General features: G+C 35.4%; 1 protein-coding gene across 1 annotated transcript in view; it reads left to right on the forward strand.

Moving 5' to 3' along the window:
- Nucleotides 1–6,913: 6,913 nt before the first annotated feature.
- Nucleotides 6,914–25,943, forward strand: part of LOC117333374 (Fanconi anemia group J protein homolog) — a 51,483-nt gene continuing 32,453 nt past the window's right edge. Inside the window, 9 exon segments of the mRNA XM_033892640.1 lie at nucleotides 6,914–7,033; nucleotides 7,679–7,804; nucleotides 8,041–8,152; nucleotides 9,282–9,335; nucleotides 10,165–10,245; nucleotides 10,968–11,074; nucleotides 12,415–12,554; nucleotides 24,672–24,761; nucleotides 25,368–25,461. Coding sequence (XP_033748531.1) covers nucleotides 7,715–7,804; nucleotides 8,041–8,152; nucleotides 9,282–9,335; nucleotides 10,165–10,245; nucleotides 10,968–11,074; nucleotides 12,415–12,554; nucleotides 24,672–24,761; nucleotides 25,368–25,461 — 768 coding nt within the window. The 5' untranslated portion in view covers nucleotides 6,914–7,033; nucleotides 7,679–7,714.

Consider the following 25,943-nt stretch of genomic DNA (forward strand, 5'->3'; position numbering starts at 1 on the left):
ATTGAAAATGTCCTTGGGATCATATCCGTCGCATAGGTCTGGCAGTTTTCTCTTCCAGTCGTCGACTATATCCTGCTAAACATCCTCACTCTCGCCGCTCATCACACCAAATGAAATGTTGTGGCGTTTCAAAAATGACTGCAGCCAACCATTGGAAGCCTTAAAGTCTGGAATATCAAGATCCTTGGCAAAGGACAGGGCTTTCTCCTTCATCATTGGGCCATTTATGTATATATAAATGGGTCAAAGAAGTAATATAAACAGTATAATCCAGATAACACTGGATCCTCACATAAATGTATGGAGGATACGAATTACTTGTAATGATTATATGGGGCAAAGAAGTAATTCAAACAGTGTGGACAATGAGGCTTGTTAAATTTTCGAGGCAATCCGCCCCTTTATCAAAACACAAAAAATACAAATACAATCACATAATATATATAAGAAGTACTGGAAATACAATAAAATACAATAAGAATAATGTTTTAGTAACTGGAGAAACAACAATGAACCCTTCGGCAAACGTGGGCCGAAGGCGGATACTAGCGTGACTGTATCATGTTCAACACTAGAACACTATGCGACCAACGGCAGAGATATTTTGAATTTTGAAAGTATATCGAAGAGTTCAAAGACGATTCGTCCCTAAATACTGCTAGTGGACGACATTGCATTGATATCAGATTTCAGAATAAAAATGTTGCATTATCGTCTCTACAGTGATTGATTAAATATCGTGTACAAAGTCTGAAAAACTTTTGAAAAATATCTTTTAGATAATTAGAATTATAGAGAGTGGTGTGAAAAAAATTACTACGAATATTTATCAAGACTGAGAATATAAGAAATACGAATGCCGAAGTGTCCCTACAGGACGCTACGGGAAACAGACGGTTCGGGCCAAATCGGACCAAGATGCTGTTGCATGATGGCGGGAGGCGACTAAATGTGAGTCTCAAAGAGCAACAATGAATTGATGCCCAAAAAAGTACAGCAATTATGAAAAATTTAACAAATTGAATAATTAACTACATGTACACGAATTGTCAAATATAATGGTCACATGGAGAATACACCCAGAAGAGGTCCTTCAACGTTCGTTCATACCCCGAGGGTAGCAGGTTTGGAGATTGTTAATCCAGTATCTTTCTCTGGAACAACGTTTCGTTTCATTCCAGGTAGGACAGTGATCAATGGTGACCACCTGCATATCCTTCCAACTATGACTAGGTAAATTGAAATGCCTTGCCACAGGAAAGTCTGGTCTGTTTTGCTTGATGGAGCAACGGTGATTGTTGATTCTGATGTTGAGCTTTGTGCTGGTTTCTCCAACATACTGCATTTTGCATTTTTTGCAGGAGAGGAGATATACAACATTGGCTGATGTGCATGTCAGTGTTTGTAAAATGTGATAAACACGGTTAATTATTACACATTTAAACGTGTCTGTGGACTCAGTGTATGGGCACAATTTGAACTCTTCGGTATACTTTCACGTGCGGGGAAATTCAAAATATCTCTGCCGTTGGTCGCATAGCGTTCTAGTGTTGAACATGATACAGTCACGCTAGTATCCGCCTTCGGCCCACGTTTGCCGAAGGGTTCATTGTTGTTTCTCCAGTTACTAAAACATTATTCTTATTGTATTTTTGTGTTTTGATAAAGGGGCGGATTGCCTCGAAAATTTAACAAGCCTCATTGTCCACACTGTTTGAATTTGCCCCATATATATATATATACCGGTGTGGCGCAGCGGTATAAGCTGTGGGTATTTCTGGCTAGGCGATTGGGTGCTGTAGATCGTGAGTTCGAGGCCCGGTCAGGGCACGAGTCATTAAGTTATATAGGGTCTAGTAAGTAATAACGACGGTATAATCCAATATAGGTACTTGATCCTAACAAACAAATGTTGGATGCGTATTACTAGAAATATATTATTGTCAAGTAGTAATAACAAGTAAAAATAATAGGCCCTCGGCGAATTAATTATCGGCCGAGGGGGATCGTTTTTACAACATAACGATATTTATTGTTGTTTATACCCACTATATTTGTGTAACTGTTCCATGTTCTATGTCTATATGTGATCGTATGTAATTTACCTGTGTCTTGATAAAGGGGCAGATTGTCTGTACTGTCGTTATTACTACTTGATAATTAAATATATATATACTTAGCAACACAAATGACGAAGGAAGACAACTTTTTGACCCCTTTTTTGGCCCTGACCAGGCCTCGAACTCATGATCTACGGCACCCAATCGCCTAGCCAGAAATATAGCTATACCGCTGCGCCACATCGGCGTTCTTAAAAAGAACGTTTCAATGGCGCAGTGATGGTCGGCCCGATACCCTGACATGATCATTGTGGAAGTCGTCTATAAGATGATATGAATACCTGGATCGCAATGTATTTACATACATGGATACGAATTGTACATATATTATATATATTTCTCTCGGTACAACTACGACAGGAAATTCAAATCCATATCTTCGGATCACCAATACATAGTGTATATGATACATTGTGCTAATAAATAGATATATATAACTTAGCAACACAAATGAAGAAGGAAGACTATATATATATATTCTAGAATGTACAACATTTAGAAAGGTTGACACCCATGCTGTTATGGCTTACGCGACTCTTATCATATCAAATTCAGTACCCGATAGTACAACGAAATTAAACTGTTTCATCATCAGTAAGAAGTCGAAGACAAAATAATAAATGCATAATCTTCTGCGAACCGATATACTGTATATATCACCCATTATGAATTAAATATATACATAGGTACATAGCTATATACTGTATATCACCCTTTATGAATTAAATATATACATAGGTACATAGCTATATACTGTATATCACCCTTTATGACCTAAATATACACATAGGCCCTTACCTATATACTGTATATCACTCTGCATGACCTAAATATACATAGCTACATACCTATACACTGTATATCACCCTTTATGACCTAAACGTACACATAGGTACATAGCTATATAAATGTACTATATGTCACCCTTTATGACCTATATGGACATCGTAATGACCCTCACTCCGCTGTACTTTCTTTTATTTAATTTTTGAAAATCACAATTTAAGAAAAATGATATTTGAATGGTCTGTAATTATGAATTTCTACTTTTTGTAGCATAGGTATAGCTTAGATTTAATATTATATTGCTAGGTCTAAACATATGTACATTTGTATGTGCATGCAACATATGCAGTATTTAAGTCATGGGGACACAGCCATCCCTTTCTTACGGTATGTGGGCATATATTATGGTAATTTTCTGTTACCGCCTTATACGGGGAATGGCGTTGCAGTTCACATAGAAAGGGGAACTTCACATCGATCTCATTTCTTTTATGCATGTTTTTCAAAGATTTGTGTAGTTTAGCACAGATACAACTCGTAGTGTAGAAACAGATTTGTGTAGGTTAGCACGGATACAACTCGTAGTGTAGAAACAGATTTGTGTAGTTTTACTTTAGCACGGATACAACTCGTGTTGAAGAAACAGATTTGTGTAGTTTAGCACGGATACAACTCGTATTATAGAAACAGATTTGTGTAGGTTAGCACGGATACAACTCTTATTGAAGAAACAGATTTGTGTAGTTTAGCACGGATACAACTCGTGTTGAAGAAACAGATTTGTGTAGTTTAGCACGGATACAACTCGTGTTGAAGAAACAGATTTGTGTAGTTTAGCACGGATACAACTCGTATTGTAGAAACAGATTTGTGTAGTTTAGCACGGATATAACTCGTATTGTAGAAACAGATTTGTGTAGTTTAGCACGGATACAACTCGTATTGTAGATATGCAGATTTGTTTAGTTTAGCACGGATACAACTCGTATTGTAGAAACAGATTTGTGTAGTTTAGCACGGATACAACTCGTATTGTAGGAACAGATTTGTGTAGGTTAGCACGGATACAACTCGTATTGTAGAAACAGATTTGTGTAGGTTAGCACGGATACAACTGGTATTGTAGAAACAGATTTGTGTTGTTTAGCACGGATACAACTCGTGTTGTAGAAACAGATTTGTGTAGGTTAGCACGGATACAACTCGTATTGTAGATACAGATTTGTGTAGGTTGGCACGGATATAACTCGTATTGTAGAAACAGATTTGTCTTCTGTTTTCTGGTAATGTGGGTATAATGTACTGGCGAAGATCACTTTGGTTAATAACTTTTGGTCCAGTTTGTTCATCATGATCCTTATACATACAAACACTTACCACAAACTCATAAAGTAATGTGAGTGTAGACAGGTCGGGTGTGTATATAGACAGGTAAGAAATGTATGGACACAGACAGGTAAGATGTAGTAATGTCTGCCAGGTGTATCCCAGGTGTGTCGCCCAAACCCTCTCATACACACTTACCTACACCTCCCATCCTCCAGCGCAAACAAGCTCATTTATTTTGATAGTGTATGGAGCACCTTAACGAGATCAAAGTTGACAAAAATATTATAAACAACACGTTCATTTCTCACTTATGGCCTAATCCGCGAGCCACTTGACTCTGTTGGGTAGACAGACAACCGGGACCTGGAGTGCCAGGTAAACACGAGATGACTGCGCGCGGCCCGTTACGGCTAATATAGGCAAATTGAAAGTAGAGGGTCGGTGACTCGACACCGAGTACATGATCTTCATGTATAGCTATATATAAACATTAGATTTATCACGACTGTCGCTTTGCCTGACTTCTAATTTAAAGGGGTGACATTTCTATCATGTCATATCTTAAAGCACATGATCGTATATAGCCCGAGTTTCTCCTGGCCCTGGCACACCAAACATGGTGTCAGGGCCAGATGAAACTCGGGCTAATGTGTCTTGAAGATGAGATTTCGTGAGGAAAAGGAACAGACATTTTTATTGAACACGATTCGCATTAATCAGGCTAGTCGTGTGTTTATGATAAATACACGTGTATATTGGCAACAGACACATACAGGGGTTAGGCGATATGTAGTCGTGGGACGGGTCATACTCGGGAGAGGCTATTTTTTATCGGACAATTATTTTTTTGTGACGTAGGTCCGCGCCTACCCCCTGTGGCAACATGCAGAGACTGCACAATTTCCAACACACGGTCCATTTATATGATACCTGTAATGCATACATCTGCACATGTATAGCGGAACTGGACTTGGCTGAGCGCCGGTGGTAAGGTACTTTGTGTAGATCGAATGGTTGAGAGCGTCCGGGTCCCTGGTTCGAGTCCCAGTCCGGTCGTTGCATTTCCCCTCTCCTGTTACATTTTGCATTAAACGATATATGCATGTAAATATTCACGGAGTGGTATTTGTGTCGTCGGGGTCGAAAACTTTGTTGACGGAGGGAGGACAGACGCGGATCCAGGAATTTGAAAGGGGGGGGGGGGGGGGGGAGGGGGGGGGGGGGGGGGGTTCCAGTAATTTAGTGGTAATGCGAGGGCCGTAGGCGCGAGAAATGAAATGATTATAGCTAAAATTTGCTGCAATCTTTCGGGGATAAGATTTTCGATAAGCAGGGCGGAGGTGTTTGACATAGGCGGTTATTTTAAGGCTATTAAAACATTTTCCACATCCGCAAAAGGGGCGGGGGGTTCCTGTAGATCGTGAGTTCGAGGCCCGGTCAGGACATATGCATGGAGTCAAAAAGTTGTCTACCTTCGTCAATTGTGTTATATTTAAGTTACATATCACCCTTTTAGGCTTAATTAACTCTGACTTCGTTAGAATTAGCGTACAGCAGTGAAAAAGACTCAGCGGATTTATAAGCACGGGATTCAATAATATAATCATGACGTCGTCTCTTAGTGACGTTACCGGAACGTCAACTAGACGGCGCCATTTTCAAAGGACTGATCTACGCAACTTTAGCGGTTTCTCCTGTTATAATGTTGAGATGCTAACGTGCTATATAGAATATTTCTGTATCCCATTGCGTTCATACTACCGTAAACGCTATAAAAACAACGTTCAATCCGTATACAAAATATAGCAATATGTGTTGATGATCCGAAGATAATGATTTGAATTTCCTGTCGAAGTTGTACTATGATGAATATCCTTATCGATCGGTTTCTGAATCCGTCAATGACAGATGTTTCAATAACAAATATAAATATTCTTCGAGTCTTCACTGTATGGAATCCGCTGAAATTGAATGTACTTGTAAATGTATCAAGTATAACGTTTACATGTACTCATACACAGTTAAGAGGAAACCAGAATTTTTATCTTTTGAATCAGAATTCACCCATGATTTTTATCAACTAGTCCAAATATGAAGTATTTCTGTTTCCGAGTTCATTAATGGTAAATTTTATTTATGATTTTGTCTGTTTAACATTCTCATTTTTCATTGCATGCTCAAGGACTTGTATAGAATGTGTAAATTTTATTCAGAAGAATAAATACATATGCAATAGAATATTTAAATGTATGATATCTTTTCTTAATTAATAACAATTCAGCTTGTACTGAGCTATAGATATTTGTCCACTTTTATTTTTCGGCATAGCCCTATAATTTTCTTTTTGTCCCGGATATGAATTAAAATTAAGATTGAATGCAAGCCGAATAAATATATTCCTGATTCTAATGCAGTCTTATTATCACCAAACATGATTCAAACTGATATAATTTTGTGTATCCGTGCTGAAACGCATTAGTTCGTTAATCTATTTCACCTGCAGTTTTACATTATAACCACCAGCATTAAAACTATGCCGTTTATCTTTTTAAAAAAAGATATTTCTTGTTTTAAATTGTTATTTAGTCTCTACTTTCGGTTTAGATATACCCCCAACGGGCCCCTAAGTATTAAACCAATCACTGGCACGTTTACATCTGGACCGGAAGTGTAAATATTGTAAATGGCGGGTGTTTCGTAAATAGCTGACGGAGGAAATTACCCACATAACGAACTGCGTTAACGAATTGAAGGTTAACTAGTCGTTCATCAGATAAACTGGATGTTTACACATGCAGGTTCCTAATAATTTCGTTTTTCTTTGGGCATGTGCGCGCCCAAATGAAATTTAAGGGTAGCTACGATGAATGTTTACAGCGCTAGCTTTGACCACTTGACTTCCTGGGCTGGGGACCTGTTAAACTTATTTATTTAAAGGAGTTTGACGATCTAAAAATTAAAGAACAAATACAACACGTAATAATTCATATGCAAATACCTCTGATTAATAATCTTATTAATAGAAGGGAACGTTCAGCTCATGTTATTTATTGTAAATGGTCATTTTTTGTCGGATAGTGCACAGGGACACGTTACAATAATAATGTATGTGTTATGTTTATATCGACCCCCCCATATATTTTATACATACATTATTATTGTAACGTGTCCCTGTGGATAGTGTTGCAAATAGGTTCAGTGCACGTAGAACCCTGTCATAAAATCCGGGAAAATTCTCTACATTTCTTTCTGGTAAATATTGAGAAATGAATTCATCGTTTTAGGAAGATTAAGTGGGGGATGATTTTCAGCTGAAAATGGGAGCATTAATACTGGACCCTGCAGACACAGAACTTCCTGTGAATAGTTTAATACAGATTTTATTATTATGATCCAAGTGAGAAAATAAAACTGATATTTTCCTGTGATGTATGTTTTTTCAGACGTATGTGTAAACGTTTTGAACACATATATTCACCATGGCTGCAGAAGAAAAAAGGATGATACATGGAGTACAAGTTTTATTCCCATGTAAACCATATCCTTCCCAGTTCAGTATGATGGAAAAGGTAATTAATAAACTTAAATGTCACTGTTACTTGAGTTTATTTTCTTGTGAAATTAAGTAAATTGTTTAGTAAATCTAACATACTATTAGAATGAAAGTTCATCTGTATTGGTAGTGAAATCTAAGAATACATATGATACTCAGTATATGTAGTTGACACGGTATATATACCTTATAAGTATTCACCTTGACAAGGATAATATCTTTTTCAATCTATGTTGGTATGTTTACTTTCAGGTGATCAAGGGAGTAGAGAGAAAACAGAATTGTTTATTGGAAAGTCCAACGGGAAGTGGAAAAAGTCTTGCCCTTTTATGTTCTGCTCTTGCCTGGCAAACAGCGGAATATGGTAAATCTAAACAATCATTTCTGTAGTGTACCTTCCTTAGCAGTACTTATGTCTGTTGGACAATCATGCCGTGCATGTCACAAAATGTTCAATAGTAGAGTTTGGATGACTAATTATATAAAGAAAAATTTGCTAATATATATATCCACATAATTATTTATTATCCTTAAAGTTAATATACAGGTCTTGTGGTCTAGTGGTCTTCTATGATGTTTCAAGGTTTTAAACTTTATGTCTAGGCAAAGTCTGATTGTTGATAAAAAAAACCCACTGTGTTACGAATAAAATCTGTACCTTTTACATTTTTAACCCACCATCATCAGATGATAGGCTATTCAAATCGCCCTATATGACTGTGGTCCATCGTCTGTCTGTTCATAAACAATCCTTGTTATCACTATTTCTTGTAAAGAACTGGAGTGATATTCCTCAAACATCATGTGTAGGTTCCCTATGGTTCCTAGTTGTGCCAATTCAATTTAGATTTTTGATCAGAAAAACAAAATGGCTAACAGTCAGCCATCTTGGATTTTGAGAATTGAAGATTTTTATCACTATTTCTTGAAAAGTACTGGAGAGACATTTCTCAAACAAGATAAGTAGGTTCTCTTGGTCCATAGTTGTGCCAATTCAATATAGATTTTTGGTCTGAAAGGAACCAGAGGGATATTTCTCAGACTTTGGTTCCATTTGTTCTTGTTATTAGATTATTATATAAGAGGAAAAGAAGAAAGAAGGGAAAAGGAGAGAGATCATGATCAGTTTGACACAAATATAGAATCCGATAAAGATCTCTTGTGTTTGGATTCTTATTTTAGTCTGCAAAATTTAAGCTACGTATATATAGGGTACCTGACATTTAAAATGATATGGATTTGGGGGAGGGGGGAGGATAGTTTAGAGTAGGAAAAAGACAGATGATGAGCCAAAAACAGTAATTCGTCATTGTCTATAACCATTTGGTGTTAGATACCTTTAACATTCAATCTTATATTTATAATTAGGAACCCCAAACTGTTACTGTAGTCATATCCAGAATATAATATATAGTCCAGGACTCCATATAGAGACAATGTTCATAATAATACCTGACAATCTAAACATGGATGTGTTTAATTTATTTGTTTAGAAAAGAAAAGAATTGCAGAAGAAGCACATTCAGCATCAGTATCGGATGAATCAAGTAAGTCCTTCTATGTAGTTGCCTTTGTTAATTTATTCAGAGCTGAATCTCATGATTTGTTTATCATCCTGAAATAATTCTAGAGAAAAATGTGAAAATCAAAAATTAAAAACTAATTATTACTGGGTGTTCTGTCCCTCAACCGATGGACTTGAGGTATATAAGGTGAGGAATTTAAAAGACTTCCTTTGAAGTATGAGCTCTTGAACTTCAGTATTGGGATTTCAACATAATTTGAAATAAAGCATCCAGATCCAATCTTAAGATATATGATCATGACCTCTTACTTGTGTAAACATATTTGACTTCATAATGTTTTTACCTATCTTATAATCAATTTTACTTCAACATTTTAATGTTGTGATCAGATGTAAGAACTTCAAAGATTTTCAAAGTTTAATCTACTAAATCATCTCATCTGATAGACTGTGATATTTTCAACTCAACATGATCTGGCAGAATCTGTCTATGGGTGATTGTCCCTTTACTAAGTACATAATCTATCAGGATAATCCTCAGTCAGTTAAGAAGTTTTTGCCATTCTTAAGTTGATTTGACTGTCATAGTTCTAACCATGAACAAGTTTAGTTGTTTACTGCAGGTTGTTTCATCTTAGATTCTCATTGTTAAAGGAATTTTTCCACTGATATTTAAGTTCTTTCATTATGCTTGTCATTGTCCTGACATGCAGTATTAGGATACTTCAAATTGGCTATAGATTGAGTGTCTGAAACATGTTAATTTCAACTACATGTTTGTCTTAATCTGATCATAAATAATTGGTAAGTGATACAGAATCGAAATATTAAAGTTATGTTTACTTTTGCAGAAAACTGTACCTGTCAGAAACCTAAGGAATTGACCCCTCCAAAAAACATGGACAAAAACGATGATATACCTTCCACTCAGGGTTAGTAATTCACTGTATATTTACTAACAGTCAAAAATGACACCCACAAGGCTCAAAAAATGATGCAATGAAAAAATCTGGATTAGAATAATCATATTAATTCTTTTTAATCTGAAATGTTCGGAGAACATGTCCAATTTTCCAAGTTTTGATTGAAATGATTTGTGTAAACTTAGACACATATTTTGTAGGTATATACATTATATTTATGTTATTGTATTGTTTAGCATAAATAATTTCAATATTATTATACTTAAATACATTAATTTATACATCAATATCATTGCACTGGAAACTGATGAGTTGCCTCAAAGCTTTGATGAGCAAACTAGATCCTGACATTGTTTGCAGTCTTTTTCATTCTGTGTTTGACAGTCTGACATGCCTGTTAGAAAATGTGTTCAGACAAGTTTATAAAATCATCTTCAAATTTTGGTATTAAGGCAAAATAGGTAATGTGTGAAATTTTCTTTATCTTGGTGATTTCTAGAAAAAATCTGTGTGCACTCTGCTAGTGAAAGTAATTCATGCTTTGAGTCGTTCATATTGTTGAATCAGATTCGATAATTTGTGTTAAAGCGAGAGTCTTGATAATTCCTTCTCCGAAAATGTGCATGATAGATTTTGTATTTATTTAGGTGTATTTTTGTCTCCGCTGTATTAAATAACTTAAATTACTCTAAATAATGATTTTCTGATAAATGATTATCTTGTCTTATCAGAAGTGGTCCAGGCTGCTGCTGATCTGATTTCTGTTGGAGACAGTGATGATGGTGACTTCAAAGATTCCTCCTCTACTAAGTTTAAAACACCTGGGAACTCTGATAAGGTGGGTTGGTAGCTATTGTACAGTAAACTTACAGTCAGTTTGAATCAGCAAATAGTTCGAAAACATGATTATTTAAAATAAAAACAACAATTTTCTACCTAGTGATAATTTGAAATCTGATTGCTTATAATTGCTCCTATTTCAGATAGTTTGAACAAACATTTCAAATGAATAATGTAAGGCCATATAAAATTAATTAGTTGGTTCTTTTGAAAAAATAGATGAGTGATGGTGGTATTTTTTATGCCATTTTAATAGATACAAAACAGATACGGGCGATTTTTTTAAAAAGTTTTCATTCACATTAAAATGAAATATTTCAATAATTCCTTTGAAGCATCTTCTGTGTTCATTAATTTCAACAATAAACATAAACATTTTCACAAAAAACGAAACGTGGCATGCTTTCAGTTTGTTTGGAAACGTACAGATTGTAGATATTTTTTTATTTGCTGTTTTTAGCTCACCGGGAGCTAATGCTGTCACCCCGGTGTCGGCGTCGGCTTCCCACCCCAACTTTAAAGTTTTTGGGATCAGTTTTTGGAAAGCTTCTAAGTCCAAAAGTATACACCTCACACCCATCTAATTTGGTTTATGCATTCATTAAAGGTCTAGGAGTGATGTTATGGCAAAATCATGCAGAAAAAATTTGTGATTTTTTCGCATTTTACCTTTTTGTGGACTTAACTTTTTTAGCACCAAAATCCACTTTAAAGTTTTTGGGATCAGTTTTTGGAAAGCTACTAAGTCCAAAAGTATACACCTCACACCCTTCTCATTTGGTATATACATTCATTAGAGGTCTAGGAGTGATGTTATGGCAAAATCATGCAGAAAAAAACTTGTGATTTTTTTCGCATTTTACCATTTTGTGGACTTTACTTTTTTGGTACCAAAACTCACTTTAAAGTTTTGGTGAGTAAGTCCAAAAGTATGCTCTCACACCCTTCTTATTTGGTTTATGCATTCATTAGATGTCCAGGAGTGTTGTTATGGCAAAATCACACAGAAAAAAAAATGGGATTTGTTTGGCATTTAAATTAGTGGACTTAATTTTTTTTGCACAAAAACCCTCTTTAAAGATTTTTGGGGTAAGTTTTGGAAAGCTTGTAAGTCCACACCCTTCTTATTTGGCTTATACATCCATTAGAGGTCTAGGAGCGATATTATGTGACGTACAATTTCAAAATGACATGCTTATACATACATAAAAAATGAATGCATAGTGTGATTGCTGCCGCCGGTGAGCTTTCGCAATCATTGATTGCACTTGTTACTTTTTGTCTTGTGAAGCCATCAATAATGAATTGGAGTTTATGTAGTTTAATATTATGTCCTAGACAAAGCCTAAGCGGACCCACCAGAACATCTCCTATGAGGTATCACCTCCTGTAGGAGGGGAAGAGAGTCGTGCTGACAATACCATGTGCTGTGCATGTTCTTGTAAACAGGAGATGTCCACAACCAAGAGGAAGTACATGTAAGTGGCCACAGCTTGGTGTGTGTTGTCCGTTGTTGTTCTCACTTTGTCACAGAACAGCTGATGTAATGATATTTACTGGCCTTGAGGTTAATGTGTTGATCTATTGTCATGCTTAAATGTTAAGAAAATATCTGAGGCCTTAAAGAGTGATGCACAGTTTCTCTCACGCGCAGGGTTACAAGTAGAACCATTCAATGATGTATCTTATTTTGAGGAGAGAAATATTAACCTTCAAACTATTACATTTGATGACATATTTACTCAGACCATGACAGATTGACATGCTGAAAGTTCTGGTAAATGGAATGAAAGACTGAGAAAAATGTGAGATTGTAATTATTGGCCTAAGAATAGTGGTTGTGTCAATGAAAATGAAAATAATGGAGGGTCTTAAAGATAATTATTTCGATTTTGTTTGTTCAGAAATATGACCAGTATTTTTATCACTCCTAGTCTACTTATTGAGCATTGGTAATGCTTAGGGTATGTTTAGAAATATTGGACAAAGATGTATGTTATTTTGTCCTGCCAAACTTTCATATGACCGTCAATGAGTAAACTTGCATACTGAATGGGTTTGACTGGCCATATATACCTGCCTACTAAAGATTTGTGACACATTATATGCTTTCAAAAATATACTCATTCCTGCTACTTTGAGGTAAAATGTGCTTAAATATATTTTGTGTATTGTCGGAAAAACAATGTAATATGTAACATTAAAGCCTATGTTTTGATGTCCTTGCTCTATCCAATTCATTAAGTGTCATGAACCTTCATATACTTATATTATACATGACTCACAACCATCATCTTCAAGTACCAGTTCACGTCTCAACCACCTGGTCTAAAAAACTGAGATCGATATAAATATATTTTTGATGTCCTCGGTTCCCTCTACTAACTTCATTATATATCCAATTGTTCTGAAACCTCATACACTTGCTTACAACCATAATATCTTTTAAAGGTTCAGGTTTAACTAGGGCTGAGTACCTGAACAAGGGTCAGGTTTGACGAGAAAACCGCAGTCAAAAAATTTGTACTCGTAGAAATACGAAACACTTTATCCTCCTGTGTTAATGGTCAAAAAAGGCAAAACAATACAATATCCTAGAAAGTATAATGTTTTCACTCTCATGGGATATCAGTATGCTTTATAAATATCTCTGCAATGCATGTGTTTAAATACAATGTCCTTATGATTTTGATTTCTCATGTCTGTATTTCAACGTGGGAACTTTCATTCAGATCAGACTAGCTGCGAACTTTCCCAACGTATTACATAATGATAGGCTGTCAGAATGAGATCATGTCATGCTTGATCATGTGCAATCAATACTTACACATCCTGATAGGCTCACGGAAGACAACATTTAGATTACTTTTGGTTTAATGCGTAAATTTACAGTTACATAATGAAAATTAATGAAAATTTTGATCTGTTGATTTTTAGCTCGTCTCTGCAAAGAGGGAGAGCTAATATTTTGGACTTAGACAAAAACTTTTTGGTGCAAGTGTTTAACGGCATTGATTTATCACTTTATAATTGTGCTAGGGTTTGACATTAGCTATAGGGTCCCTGTGGGATTATATTCTCTACCGAAGTAGAGCTATAGGGTTTTAGGGGGAAATCCTGCTTTTTGACATATTTTGGACTTGGATTTTTTTTTTTAATTTTGGTGCAGGACATGGTGTCGAAAGGCATTAACTTTAGTGCTGCGATGATACGCTTCCCACAAGATATGATATAAATCACGATACTTGTCTCACGATGCGATATGTATCGGGTAGCAGACCACAGAAAGACTGTCTGGCCATGGGTGATTATTTTTTTAAGCAAATAACTCCTGTATTATGATATATGCATAAAAGATGAAAAAATAAATGTACACTTTAATTGGTATTTTCTTTATGAAGTAGTACATACAGGCTTCACATTTGTTAAAACTAAAACAAATAAATTAGTTCCGGATTTTCCGAAAGTGTGTTTACACAAGAAATCTAGTTTTGCCTACAGCGAAAAATGTTGTCTCACAATCAAAGTAAGATTGCAGAAAAACTGAATGTACAACATATGTGAAAACAAGATTAATTCTGTCTTTGGGATAGAGATACAATGCATTTAATTTCAAATAGGTTTCAGAAAAAAAATTGTGTAGGGAATTGTGTCATTTTGGGTGAAACATCATGACATTTTGCAATTTTAAAGTTTTTTTTAATTCGTTACCATGGTATTCACAAGTCTAAAAAACATAGAAAAAATAAGTTTACTTGTCCTTCATAGCTGTATTAAAATTGCAGATGTTGTATAGATTACAAATACATATACTTTAGTATAGGTAATATGTAGGGTTAACTGGCTATGTTTACATACCGGTATCTAAAACATAGTGCCATATTTTTCAAAATTGGGCATTTTTACTGTACACTAGTACTGCTACCTCATGTTGCATTTATTTTGCATATAACCAATAAAATAAATTAAACACCACCTGTTTCAGTTACATGGAATCCAAAATATTTTTTATATATGTGATTTAAATGAAGCAGGCGGTTCTTTCAATTCTAAACAGTCACTTGACGAAAGCGTGGGTGTACTGTGATGTGGGAACAAAATACTGTGAACTGAACCGTGCCATTTACACCGCGATATATCGTCCCATGGATGACCGTTGTAGTACATGTACTAGTTGATACATCACTTTATAATTGTTCTAGGGTACTGATATTTGATATTAGGGTCCCTGTGCGGTGAAAATGTCCTATCCCAGAGTTGAGCTGAAAGATTTTGGAAAAAAACCCTGCTTTTTTCATGTTTTTGACATCATTTGCTATTTATTGACAAACATTTGTAAGACGAGCTATGCTTTTCTACAGCAGTTCTTGTATAATCTTTTCTCGGTGCTGTTATCAATTATAAGATTTGGCTGTGGTAAAAATAATTAGGTACTGATTACAAGCTGTGTATTAAAATTTAGGTACCTGGGCCAAAAGGCTGTACCAATTACATCTCCGGCTTCAACCAACTGAAGTCACAATTAAAATTGCACTACAAGTCTACATGTCACTAGACATTCATACCTAGGGACACAAGTTGACAAGATCATTAGGTGGTACATGTAGGTCACTTCGACTTACATTTTTATACCTGACTTACACATAGCATTGTCTGGGCTCTATATATCTCCTATACTACTTGTCATTGCTTTGGAACTTCATACTCGGAGCATGAGTTCACCTAGATGAGAGATATATGTATCATGTATCAAAAGTAAGTCATTCTGACCTACATTTTGACTTTTGACCTACATCTTGGTCCAGTTGGGCTGGACTCTAATTCACCGCAATGTTTTGTTTTAATAGGCCTGTTAAAATTTGATGAAAGTTTTATGGTATGACATCGTCTGTTTGTCCGTAAGTTCTTCAGATGGATATTTCTCACATTTTTCAAATAACCTCTTTGAAACCTGGATGGCTTTAAGGTCGAGATATAAGGTTGTGTTTTCCCTGAACGTCATAGATTCAACTTATTTTGCAAAAATTGTTGTCCTTTGTTTATTTCAGTAATTGATTATTATCAGAAGATCTACATGTTTCAAGGGATCTCTCTTAAACTTAATTAGTTTCCAACAAGGAGGAGGGGGGGGGGGGGGGGGGGGGGGGGGGGGGATGTACTTTAGTTTTGTGTTGCATTTTGTTCTTCATGACATTATCATTATTTAGTCAGGGCTATTTAGTCAGGGCTATAACTTGGTGGGTAGGTGTCATGTGTCAAAAGTAGGTCATTGACCTTCATTTTGACTTTTGACCTACATCGAAATAAGCAATTGTCTGAGCTTTATCACCGTCACTACCTGACACTTGTACTTCATACTTGTGGTGTCAGTTCACCTAGGTGAGATGGTGTGTCGAGTAAAATATTAAGTAACTCTTGAGTTACATTTTGACTTTTGACCTACAACAAAGAAATTAAAATTTGTTTGGAACCTATCTCCAACACTACTTGACACTGGCACTTCTTGGGCATGGTTTCACCTGCTAGGTGAAGCAGTGTGTAATATATCAAAATAAAGGTCAACACTCTGGCCTTCATTTTGACCTTTGACCTACATCAAAGAAAACATTTGTTGGGGCTTTATATCCTGCACTACTTGACATTGGAACTTCATGGTTGTGGCTTGCATTCACTGAAGAGGGGCAATGTGTTATTTGTCAAAAGTAGGTCACTGTTACAGAAGTAGGTCACTCTGAAATGTAGACCGCTCTGACTTACAATTTGGCCTTTAACCTAAATCAAAGAACAAAATTTTGACCTCTATTACATATTCACAATGACTTGCATTTTTTTACCTTTGACCAACATCAAAGAGAATGTTTGTCGGCCTGACGTATCTCGTAGAACAAACATGTTTATTAAGAGTTTATATCATCTATGCATTATTCTTGCCATACAATTTCACACGAGTTAATCAAAAACCAAAACACAATTTTCCGACATCACATAAAACAAGAAATCTGCTTTGTTGGCAATATTTATATAAGACTTTCAAATTCTTTAAATGTTCATTCATATTTTTTTTCAATTTGGCTGTCGTAAGTTAAACAATCAGCTGCATCTGATTCCTTTTAAACTATTTTGACAATTTGAGAATTTTGTCATTTTAAAGATCAACAAACAACAATATCAGTCTTCAAGGTCTGCCTTTTTTCATTTGATATGATTAGGTACTGATAATTCTTGTAGCTCTGAAATAAAAGTTATGTCAAGATAATATGCCTCAATCAACAAAGCTCAAATGTACATGTAGGTAACGTTAGATATCTGTAGGATAATAAAACATGTACACAGATAAGGAAACAGGTTACCTGGACATATATCATTTGTAAATGATAGTGAAGTATTAGGGATAACTAGAAATCCTGAGAGATTTAGTCTGAATGGAGTACAGTACATGTCATTGTTTTAGTGTAAGATTGAACAAAAACTGACCAGGATCAGACAACTTTCCCACTACATTACGGTGAAGTAAAAGTGCAAATGATCGCCATAAACCAGTATAGGCATTCCGTCATCCTAAAGCGCCAGTCATCTGCACAATGTGACAAGCCCACAGGGGCATTTATACTTATTTGTGTAAATGAGTCAGAAAAAATACACAATTTAACATTGTGATGTGAGAGATTATACCATGACACTGAGCAAGTCCACCTGGTATTCACTGGCCTGATTATCATCCAAGAATGATAACTCTTCACATAATTATGACTCTGTGAAGAAATACTATATATGCCATTCATATGTTACAGATTCATTTTTACTTGTTAAATTAATGTTGACCCCCTGTGTATCTGTGTGGGTGCATGCTGTTATTTAACAGTTAATGTCTAGGATTATGGGCAGTGAGAGTGTTAGCAGGTTGGTGGCATGTCTCTAGGGCTCAACATTGCTGGCTGTCGTATGCACTCTAATGTTTAGTATACCGTAAAAACAATCTTTTTTAATTAGGTATTATTATTACAAAATATCTGCTTAATCGCCCAAAAAATCATAGATGAATATTTAAATAACAAGTACATATTCATCTTAAATTATGATACGTGAAATTAAAATTAAAAAAAAAAGAATTTTTGAAATTACAATGGACTTGATTCTCTTTAATGAGCAAATATATTTAAATCTTCGGAGGAACTCTTAATGCCCTGACAACAATAAGAAATTGTTTTCCTGGTTGTAAGATGGAGTGCTTTTTATGCCTTTTTTTACAAGTTTGTGACACTCACGTACATATATGATACTATTAAAACTTATAGATGATTATAATTGACATCTTCGTTTGTTACTTTACTATAACAGTTCAGACCAGGTGTGATTATAATTGACATCTTCGTTTGTTACTTTACTATAACAGTTCAGACCAGGTGTGATTATAATTGACATCTTCGTTTGTTACTTTACTATAACAGTTCAGACCTGCTGTGATTATAATGAACATCTTCTTTTGTTACTTTACTATAACGGTTCAGACCTGCTGTGATTATAATGGACATCTTCGTTTGTTACTTTACTATAACGTTCAGACCAGGTGTGATTATAATGAACATCTTTGTTTGTTACTTTACTATAACGGTTCAGACCTGCTGTGATTATAATGGACATCTTCGTTTGTTACTTTACTATAACGGTTCAGACCAGGTGTGATTATAATGAACATCTTTGTTACTTTACTATAACGGTTCAGACCAGGTGTGATTATAATTGACATCTTCGTTTGTTACTTTACTATAACGGTTCAGACCAGGTGTGATTATAATGAACATCTTCGTTTGTTACTTTACTATAACGGTTCAGACCTGCTGTGATTATAATTGACATCTTCGTTTGTTACTTTACTATAACGGTTCAGACCTGCTGTGATTATAATTGACATCTTCGTTTGTTACTTTACTATAACAGTTCAGACCAGGTGTGATTATAATGGACATCTTCGTTTGTTACTTTACTATAACGGTTCAGACCAGGTGTGATTATAATGAACATCTTCGTTTGTTACTTTACTATAACGGTTCAGACCAGGTGTGATTATAATGAACATCTTCGTTTGTTACTTTACTATAACGGTTCAGACCTGCTGTAATTATAATTGACATCTTCCTTTGTTACTTTACTATAACGGTTCAGACCTGCTGTGATTATAATGGACATCTTCGTTTGTTACTTTACTATAACGGTTCAGACCTGCGGTCATTATAATTGACATCTTCGTTTGTTACTTTACTATAACGGTTCAGACCAGGTGTGATTATAATTGACATCTTCGTTTGTTACTTCACTATAATGGTTCAGAAGTTCAGAGGTCATTATAGCTGGTCAGTACTGGCCTATCAAGTTTGTTAAAATGAATATTTCAAGGTCACATGAATATTTCAAGGTCACATAAAGGATAGATACCCATACACCATCTCCTTGATAGACCTCAGAGTTCATTAATGGTCATCTTAATTTTGTCAATAAACATCCTGATATACATCTATAGTCACATCTTAGTGATCACCTATATAACAGTGCCCTGCAGGTAGGGTGTAAGAATTGTATCTGCTGCCCCATTGCATGATCGTAAGAGGCGACTAAATTTGGGATCTTATCTTTTCTCTTCTTTCTTAACAGCTTTCTTCTTCCTAATGTCTCCCTTGACAATGCCTCACTTTTTGCCTTTAGTTGAGCGTTCGCCCCTGTGAGGAAGGCTTTGGGTTCTGTCCCCTGGCCGAGACATACCAGACTAGAGTCTATAAAAATGGTAGTTGCTACTCCTGCTTAGCGCTCAGCATACTTGGAGTGGGACAACTGGTTCGCCTGTTGTCAGTATAATGTGACCGGATTGGGTGTCCTGCTGGGTGTCTTCGGCATTATGAGGTAGCACTATAAATCAGCAAAAGTTCCGGCCTATCACAAGGAGACTTAACACCAACATGCCGCAGCCTCCCAAAACACACATACACACTCACCACACGCATGCATGTCGCAAGCACGGGAGGCCGTCCTTAAATGACCTTAGCTGTTAATAGGACGTTAAAGGACGTTAAACAAAATAAACCAAACCAAACCTATATAACAATCCCCTGTCTATAACAACCATTCCAGTGGTTTTGTTTGGCCCGTTTTACCGCAGAATATCGGCTGTTTCCCCAATGCCAAAAATGTTTGTTTTTTTCCCAAAATTTCAATGAAGTTTCCCAATTTATAAAGTTGAAAAAATAAAACAATTTGTTTCTTTTACCTGCTTTCTGACATTTTGTAAATGATAACATCGCGATTTCCGAAGCCATAAAGTATTTTCCAAACCTAACTAATATGAACGTTATCACTTCAAACATGTAACATCATCACGTAGGCCTAGAGGTGCGAGATCTTTGTTCTTTTCGATCTTGATCATTAAAACGCTTCGTAATAGATGTCAGTGATTTCAAGCGCTAAAATGATATCGTAAAACCAAATACTACACAAAGACTGACTGAAAAAGACACAAAGGCCTTGTTTGAATTAGTGATACATTAATTAAGATACTGATAGTAATTATCAGAATCATATATTGATATGTAAATTCTACTCAAAAATATGTGTACATACAACCGCCCGGTGTGGGGCTTGCTACACTATCGGCTGTAGCCTGAGTAGGAGGGATTTCTATATCCTGTCGGAGTGCAGTGCATGCAGGGTATGAATACTCGTTCTAACCAGGATTTGCCACCTGAATAAGGAGCTTTCGTTGACTGATTTAGAGGAACTTTTTGATCTTTTCAAAGGATTAAAACAACGAATTCAAAACTTTACTAGCAACAAGTCATATCTTACCAGGATGGCATATTATGGGCACATTATGATTTTAGACCACTTATAATGTGTTCTTTTTGTAGCAAGTGATGTTTACTTTAATAATGCTGAAAACATGGCGAACTATGTATTAGTAAAATTTGACAAAATCAGTACTGGTGCAATTTGATATTTTCCCAAATTTCTCAAAATGTTATATTGTATTAAAAATATCGTTTTTAGTATAAATGATAATACAATTTTGGTATAATTATTATTTGAAATCAAACAGGTGTGTTTTCTGATTTTTAAAGACATTTACCAAACCATAAATGTACCTTGAAACTGTTAATTCGAAGACTCCAATAACTTGAAGCTTTTTCACAATCCTGATGACTTTGAGTTAACTAGGTTTGACTGTAGTTAGTTCAGTTTTCTTTTTCAAGCGGTTTATTTCAATGTTCTTGTCGGAGATTGAGGTATAAACTTTAATGCTTATATTTCTTTTGGTCAGGTACAGGGTAGGTGTTTCAGAATCCAGGATTAATTTAATGTGAAACAAGATGTGTCGGGTTTAATGTTTCTGGCTCAGTTTAAATGTAGGTGCCATATGTGCATCAGTTATTTAGAAGTTACCATCTAGGAATTCTAATGGTCATTCAGTGGAATTCACCAGAAGGTTATAAAAGGAATAAATTAATTCACCGTAACAATTAGATATAGCTTATGTTATCCTCCCTGATAACATCAAAGGCGCTGTGTGTCTGTATTAAATCAGGAACATGCTGCAAATACAATTACCTCGTGATTTTAAAGTGACTTGTCCAATCAATTGATAGCCGTCACAAACAATATCAATGATGATGTAAAAACTGAGGTGAAATCTATTTTATGTCTCCGATACAGGGTATAAACAGCAGAAAAAGAATGTGGCATATTTCATGCTGAGCTAGTTAGATTTCTATCCCCCAGTCGAGCATTCGCTAACTCAGATTTCTGAGGAGATTTTTGGGATGGCTGTCATCTTAGATAAAGGTTGATGGATCAGATTGCTGTTAGTTTTGGCCTTTACAGTTTCCAATTGAGTTTTATTGACCCATTTTATGTGTCAATTTTTCGGAACAATAAACCGCAATGTCGTTGATTGTATTAAATGTGGCCAGGTTTTTAACCCAATGATTCCTCATACAGCTAACAATCAAATAATCGTTGACTGCGGTTAGCCGTATTTATCAGTCGCTGGGTCGTATTATAAACCATTTTCCGTGGCAGAATCTTGTTTTGTTCAACTTTGCATGTAAAGAGGTAGATTTCATGACATTTCTAATGAAATCAACCTCGTTAAGAGCATAGACTAATTGATTTAAGGAAGCTGAATAGTAATGGCCCAGGAAGGGATTAAGAGGGAAATACAATTAGTGTAACGGGTGGCCTCATTTTCGCCAATTGTGTTAGATTTGGAGAGAGAAGCCTGAGCCGGAAATAGATGTTTTCTCATTTTTCTGTCGATCTTTTAAACATCTCATCCAATACTTCCTCAAATATTGCGTTTCATCTAGACAGTAAAGGAAATAGCAACGACAAGACCAGATTAAATTATCAGGGTAAAAGTATACTGTTAAACTTGTCTTTTATGCTGGGCTCTCTAACATTTGTCAGGCTATTAAACACAATTGATCCATCAACCTCTCTTATAATTGGTGCTTCATCCCAGCCAGCCTCGGCTGCTGACAAGATTAGAATAGCTTGGCTAGTGATGACTGGAGATAGCCTTAATATTGTCAGTAAAACCAGTTATTACTGCTGGTCATTACAGGGGCAGAGATACAGATAAAAACCTGTCAAATCACATTCCGTAGCTTTAACATGATCGTAGCTTTAACATGATCAGCACATTGAAGTCATGAGCCCCAAGTAATTAACATTCTTCTTTACAAATGTAACATCAGAACATTATGTTAATTGTTTTGTAAAGTTATAACATAAAGACACTTTGATATATATACTGATATAAGTAATCTACTGGTTACTATATATTCTATAAGTGGTGGAACACTATAGTATTTCCAAAAAGCATAGGTACAAATTAGTCTATATTGAATAAGCCCATATTTATCTTAACACAAGGTGATCATTCCATGAATTAAAATTGCCTTAAATAACATATATGCAAAGTATTTAAATTTCATATGGAAGCTTACTTAATATAAAGAAAGTTCCTTAACTTTTAAGGGGCCGCGGTGGCCGAGTGGTTAAGATGTCCCAACACTTTATCACTAGTCCTCCACCTCTGGGTTGCGAGTTCGAAACCTACGTGGGGCAGTTGCCAGGTACTGACTGTAGGCCGGTGGTTTTTCTCTGGGTACTCCGGCTTTCCTCCACCTCCAAAACCTGGCACGTCCTTAAATGACCCTGGCTGTTAATAGGACGTTAAACAAAAACAAACCAAAAACAAACAAACCAAAAAAAACTTAACTTTTATTTTTTCCTTATATTTAGATCCAATGATAATTTGATCAGCATCACGCTATCTGTGTAATTAAGTTAACAGGGGTTGATAAAGCCAGGGCCAGAAAAGACTGTGTAAACCTAAACAGGAATCCTCACTTAAATCTTCTCCCTAAATTGTACAACAGCTTGTCTCCAGCTTGATTCCCTATCTGTTGTATTACCAGGAGTTAAGATGGCCATGATAATTCAGTGGGATGTAGCGGGCTGTCACCACTTGTCACACGCTTCAGGGGATGGCTGGTGTATCTGTTGTATGATGTTATCACAAATATGGAGAATTTGGTTACATCTTGCTTAGAAATGATGAAAATTATCTATTTTTTGTACGATTATCTGGAAAAGATCTGGATGTAAATGTCAAATATTGATTTTGTAGTGAATGTGATCATATTTTACGTCTTATTCTGTCATAATTCTAGTTGAAAGTCATGTCAATCTACATCACTGAACTGTTCCAATAAATATTTATATCCTCTGTCATTTTACCTCGTCAGAAAGACTGAAATATGTTTCTAAACGATGCAATTATATATAACCGATATAGTTGTAAGCCGTTCTTACTCCTGAAAGATGGAAATTATAAATGTTTCTAAATAATGTAATGTTGTATGACAGATGCACCATCCCTACTCCGACTTTTTACCGTAAATATATATACGCTTCTACATATATTATCACTTTATTATTCACAATTTCAAACATTTTATTACTAGTCCACCAAATAGAGTAATTACATATGTTGTTTGTAGAGTACATTTATTAGATTTAAGGTTCAAACATATTAATGTTCATTTCTGAGACTCGAAACTTTACTTAACACTTCCAAATTTCCGACAAATATGAGTTGATATTTCACATGAGACATATAGTAGGTATCAGGTATGATTTGTTGACATGTTATTTGGTAATATGACTACACTGACACATACATCTTGCATATATACATGTGTATATCAAATTTAGATATCATTCCAGGGTTTGTTCAATATATTTGTGTCTAGAAATTTCTAACCATCACGTGCACCTGCTACACCTAATATAATCCCCAATTGTTTCAGTGAAACAATTTTACCTCACCTTGATCAAGAAAATCCCTTTCCCCTGGCAACACAACACAATAAATAAATTTAAAAAAATCAAGTTTTAATCTACAACACAGTAATACTAAAAATGTATTCAATTTGTTTTTTATTTAGAACAGAAAAATTTCATACCCTTCCTTTCCTTCTATGTCAAGGAGATATAAATTGCTATTGGAAACTATATAATGTGGATTATTTTTCTGTTCATAGAGTGCCGAAGATTTACTTTGGAACTAGAACCCACAAACAGATAACACAGATTGTACGTGAGCTACGCAAGACGGCCTACAAGGAGGCAAGGTATGAACGTCACAAAATATTGTATTATACATTTCCACTACAAGTTCTCGTAAGGGACAATAAGAGAAGAAACAATTGAATCTGCATCTTTTGGTACATTTTGCCACCTTGTATAACATGATGTAAACGTCAGAAGTAAATATTTAGATAATGTTACACTATTTCTGAATGGTCAGTGTTGCCCTCACTAATAAAACAATCATACAGAATGTGGAATATTTTGCCCTGTTTACTAATAATGATACATTTAATACCAAAACATGTATAATATAATATTGAAAAATTGACTCTAGATATGGAAACCCTGTTGCCAATAATAGCAAATTCACAATTTCACGGTGAAGTTTGATTATACTGGATTTCAAAAATTCAAAAAAAAAATTTCTGGAGATGTAGAGATTTGTTGTTGTGACACATTAACATTAGAATGAATCTGAACATATTGGAAAATCTGCAGTTGGAGAAATTCTCGAAGAAACAACATCCTGTTAAGTTCATATGTGTGTTGTAATGCATCTGCTAGGCTTAGATTGAGGGTACAGTATATGCCATTATGGATCTCCCTAATACAACAGTATTTTTAAGAAAATGTATGATTTATTACAGAATGACCATACTCGGCAGCAGAGAACATACATGTATTCATCCGGCCGTGTCTAACATGAAGGGAAAGAATGAAGGCTGTAAGGAACTACTGGACGTAAGACTATGATGGTGGCGCTAACTGTTATTGCTTTCTCGTTAATTAATTTACATTTGATGACCAGGTAGGATTAATACTGTGAATATGAAAGGAAGGGCATAAATATTAGTTAGTTCACGGAATGCAGGGTAAAAAGCAGTTTCAGTTATCCAAAGTTAAGTTACTAATAATATATGAGGACGTGGTCGAAATCAAATCAACAGTTTGACAAATTAGGGTATGGAAGTATTGCAGGTTCAAGTAAGTGGAATTAAAAAAAAAATAATGACGATGAAAATTTCCAGCTTGTAATGCGGGACGAGTGTCGTTAGAGATAATTAGAAATGAACAAACCAAACCAGTCAGTTACACAAATACACACAATTTATTTACACTTAACAAAGGTACATTTCACTAAACATATCTGCCATCTCTCCAGCATCCACTCTTCACATCCATACAAATACATATTTTCACACATTGATTTCATACAAAAGTTC

Source organism: Pecten maximus, chromosome 8 (genome assembly GCF_902652985.1).
Source record: "Pecten maximus chromosome 8, xPecMax1.1, whole genome shotgun sequence".
NCBI lineage: Eukaryota > Metazoa > Mollusca > Bivalvia > Pectinida > Pectinidae > Pecten > Pecten maximus.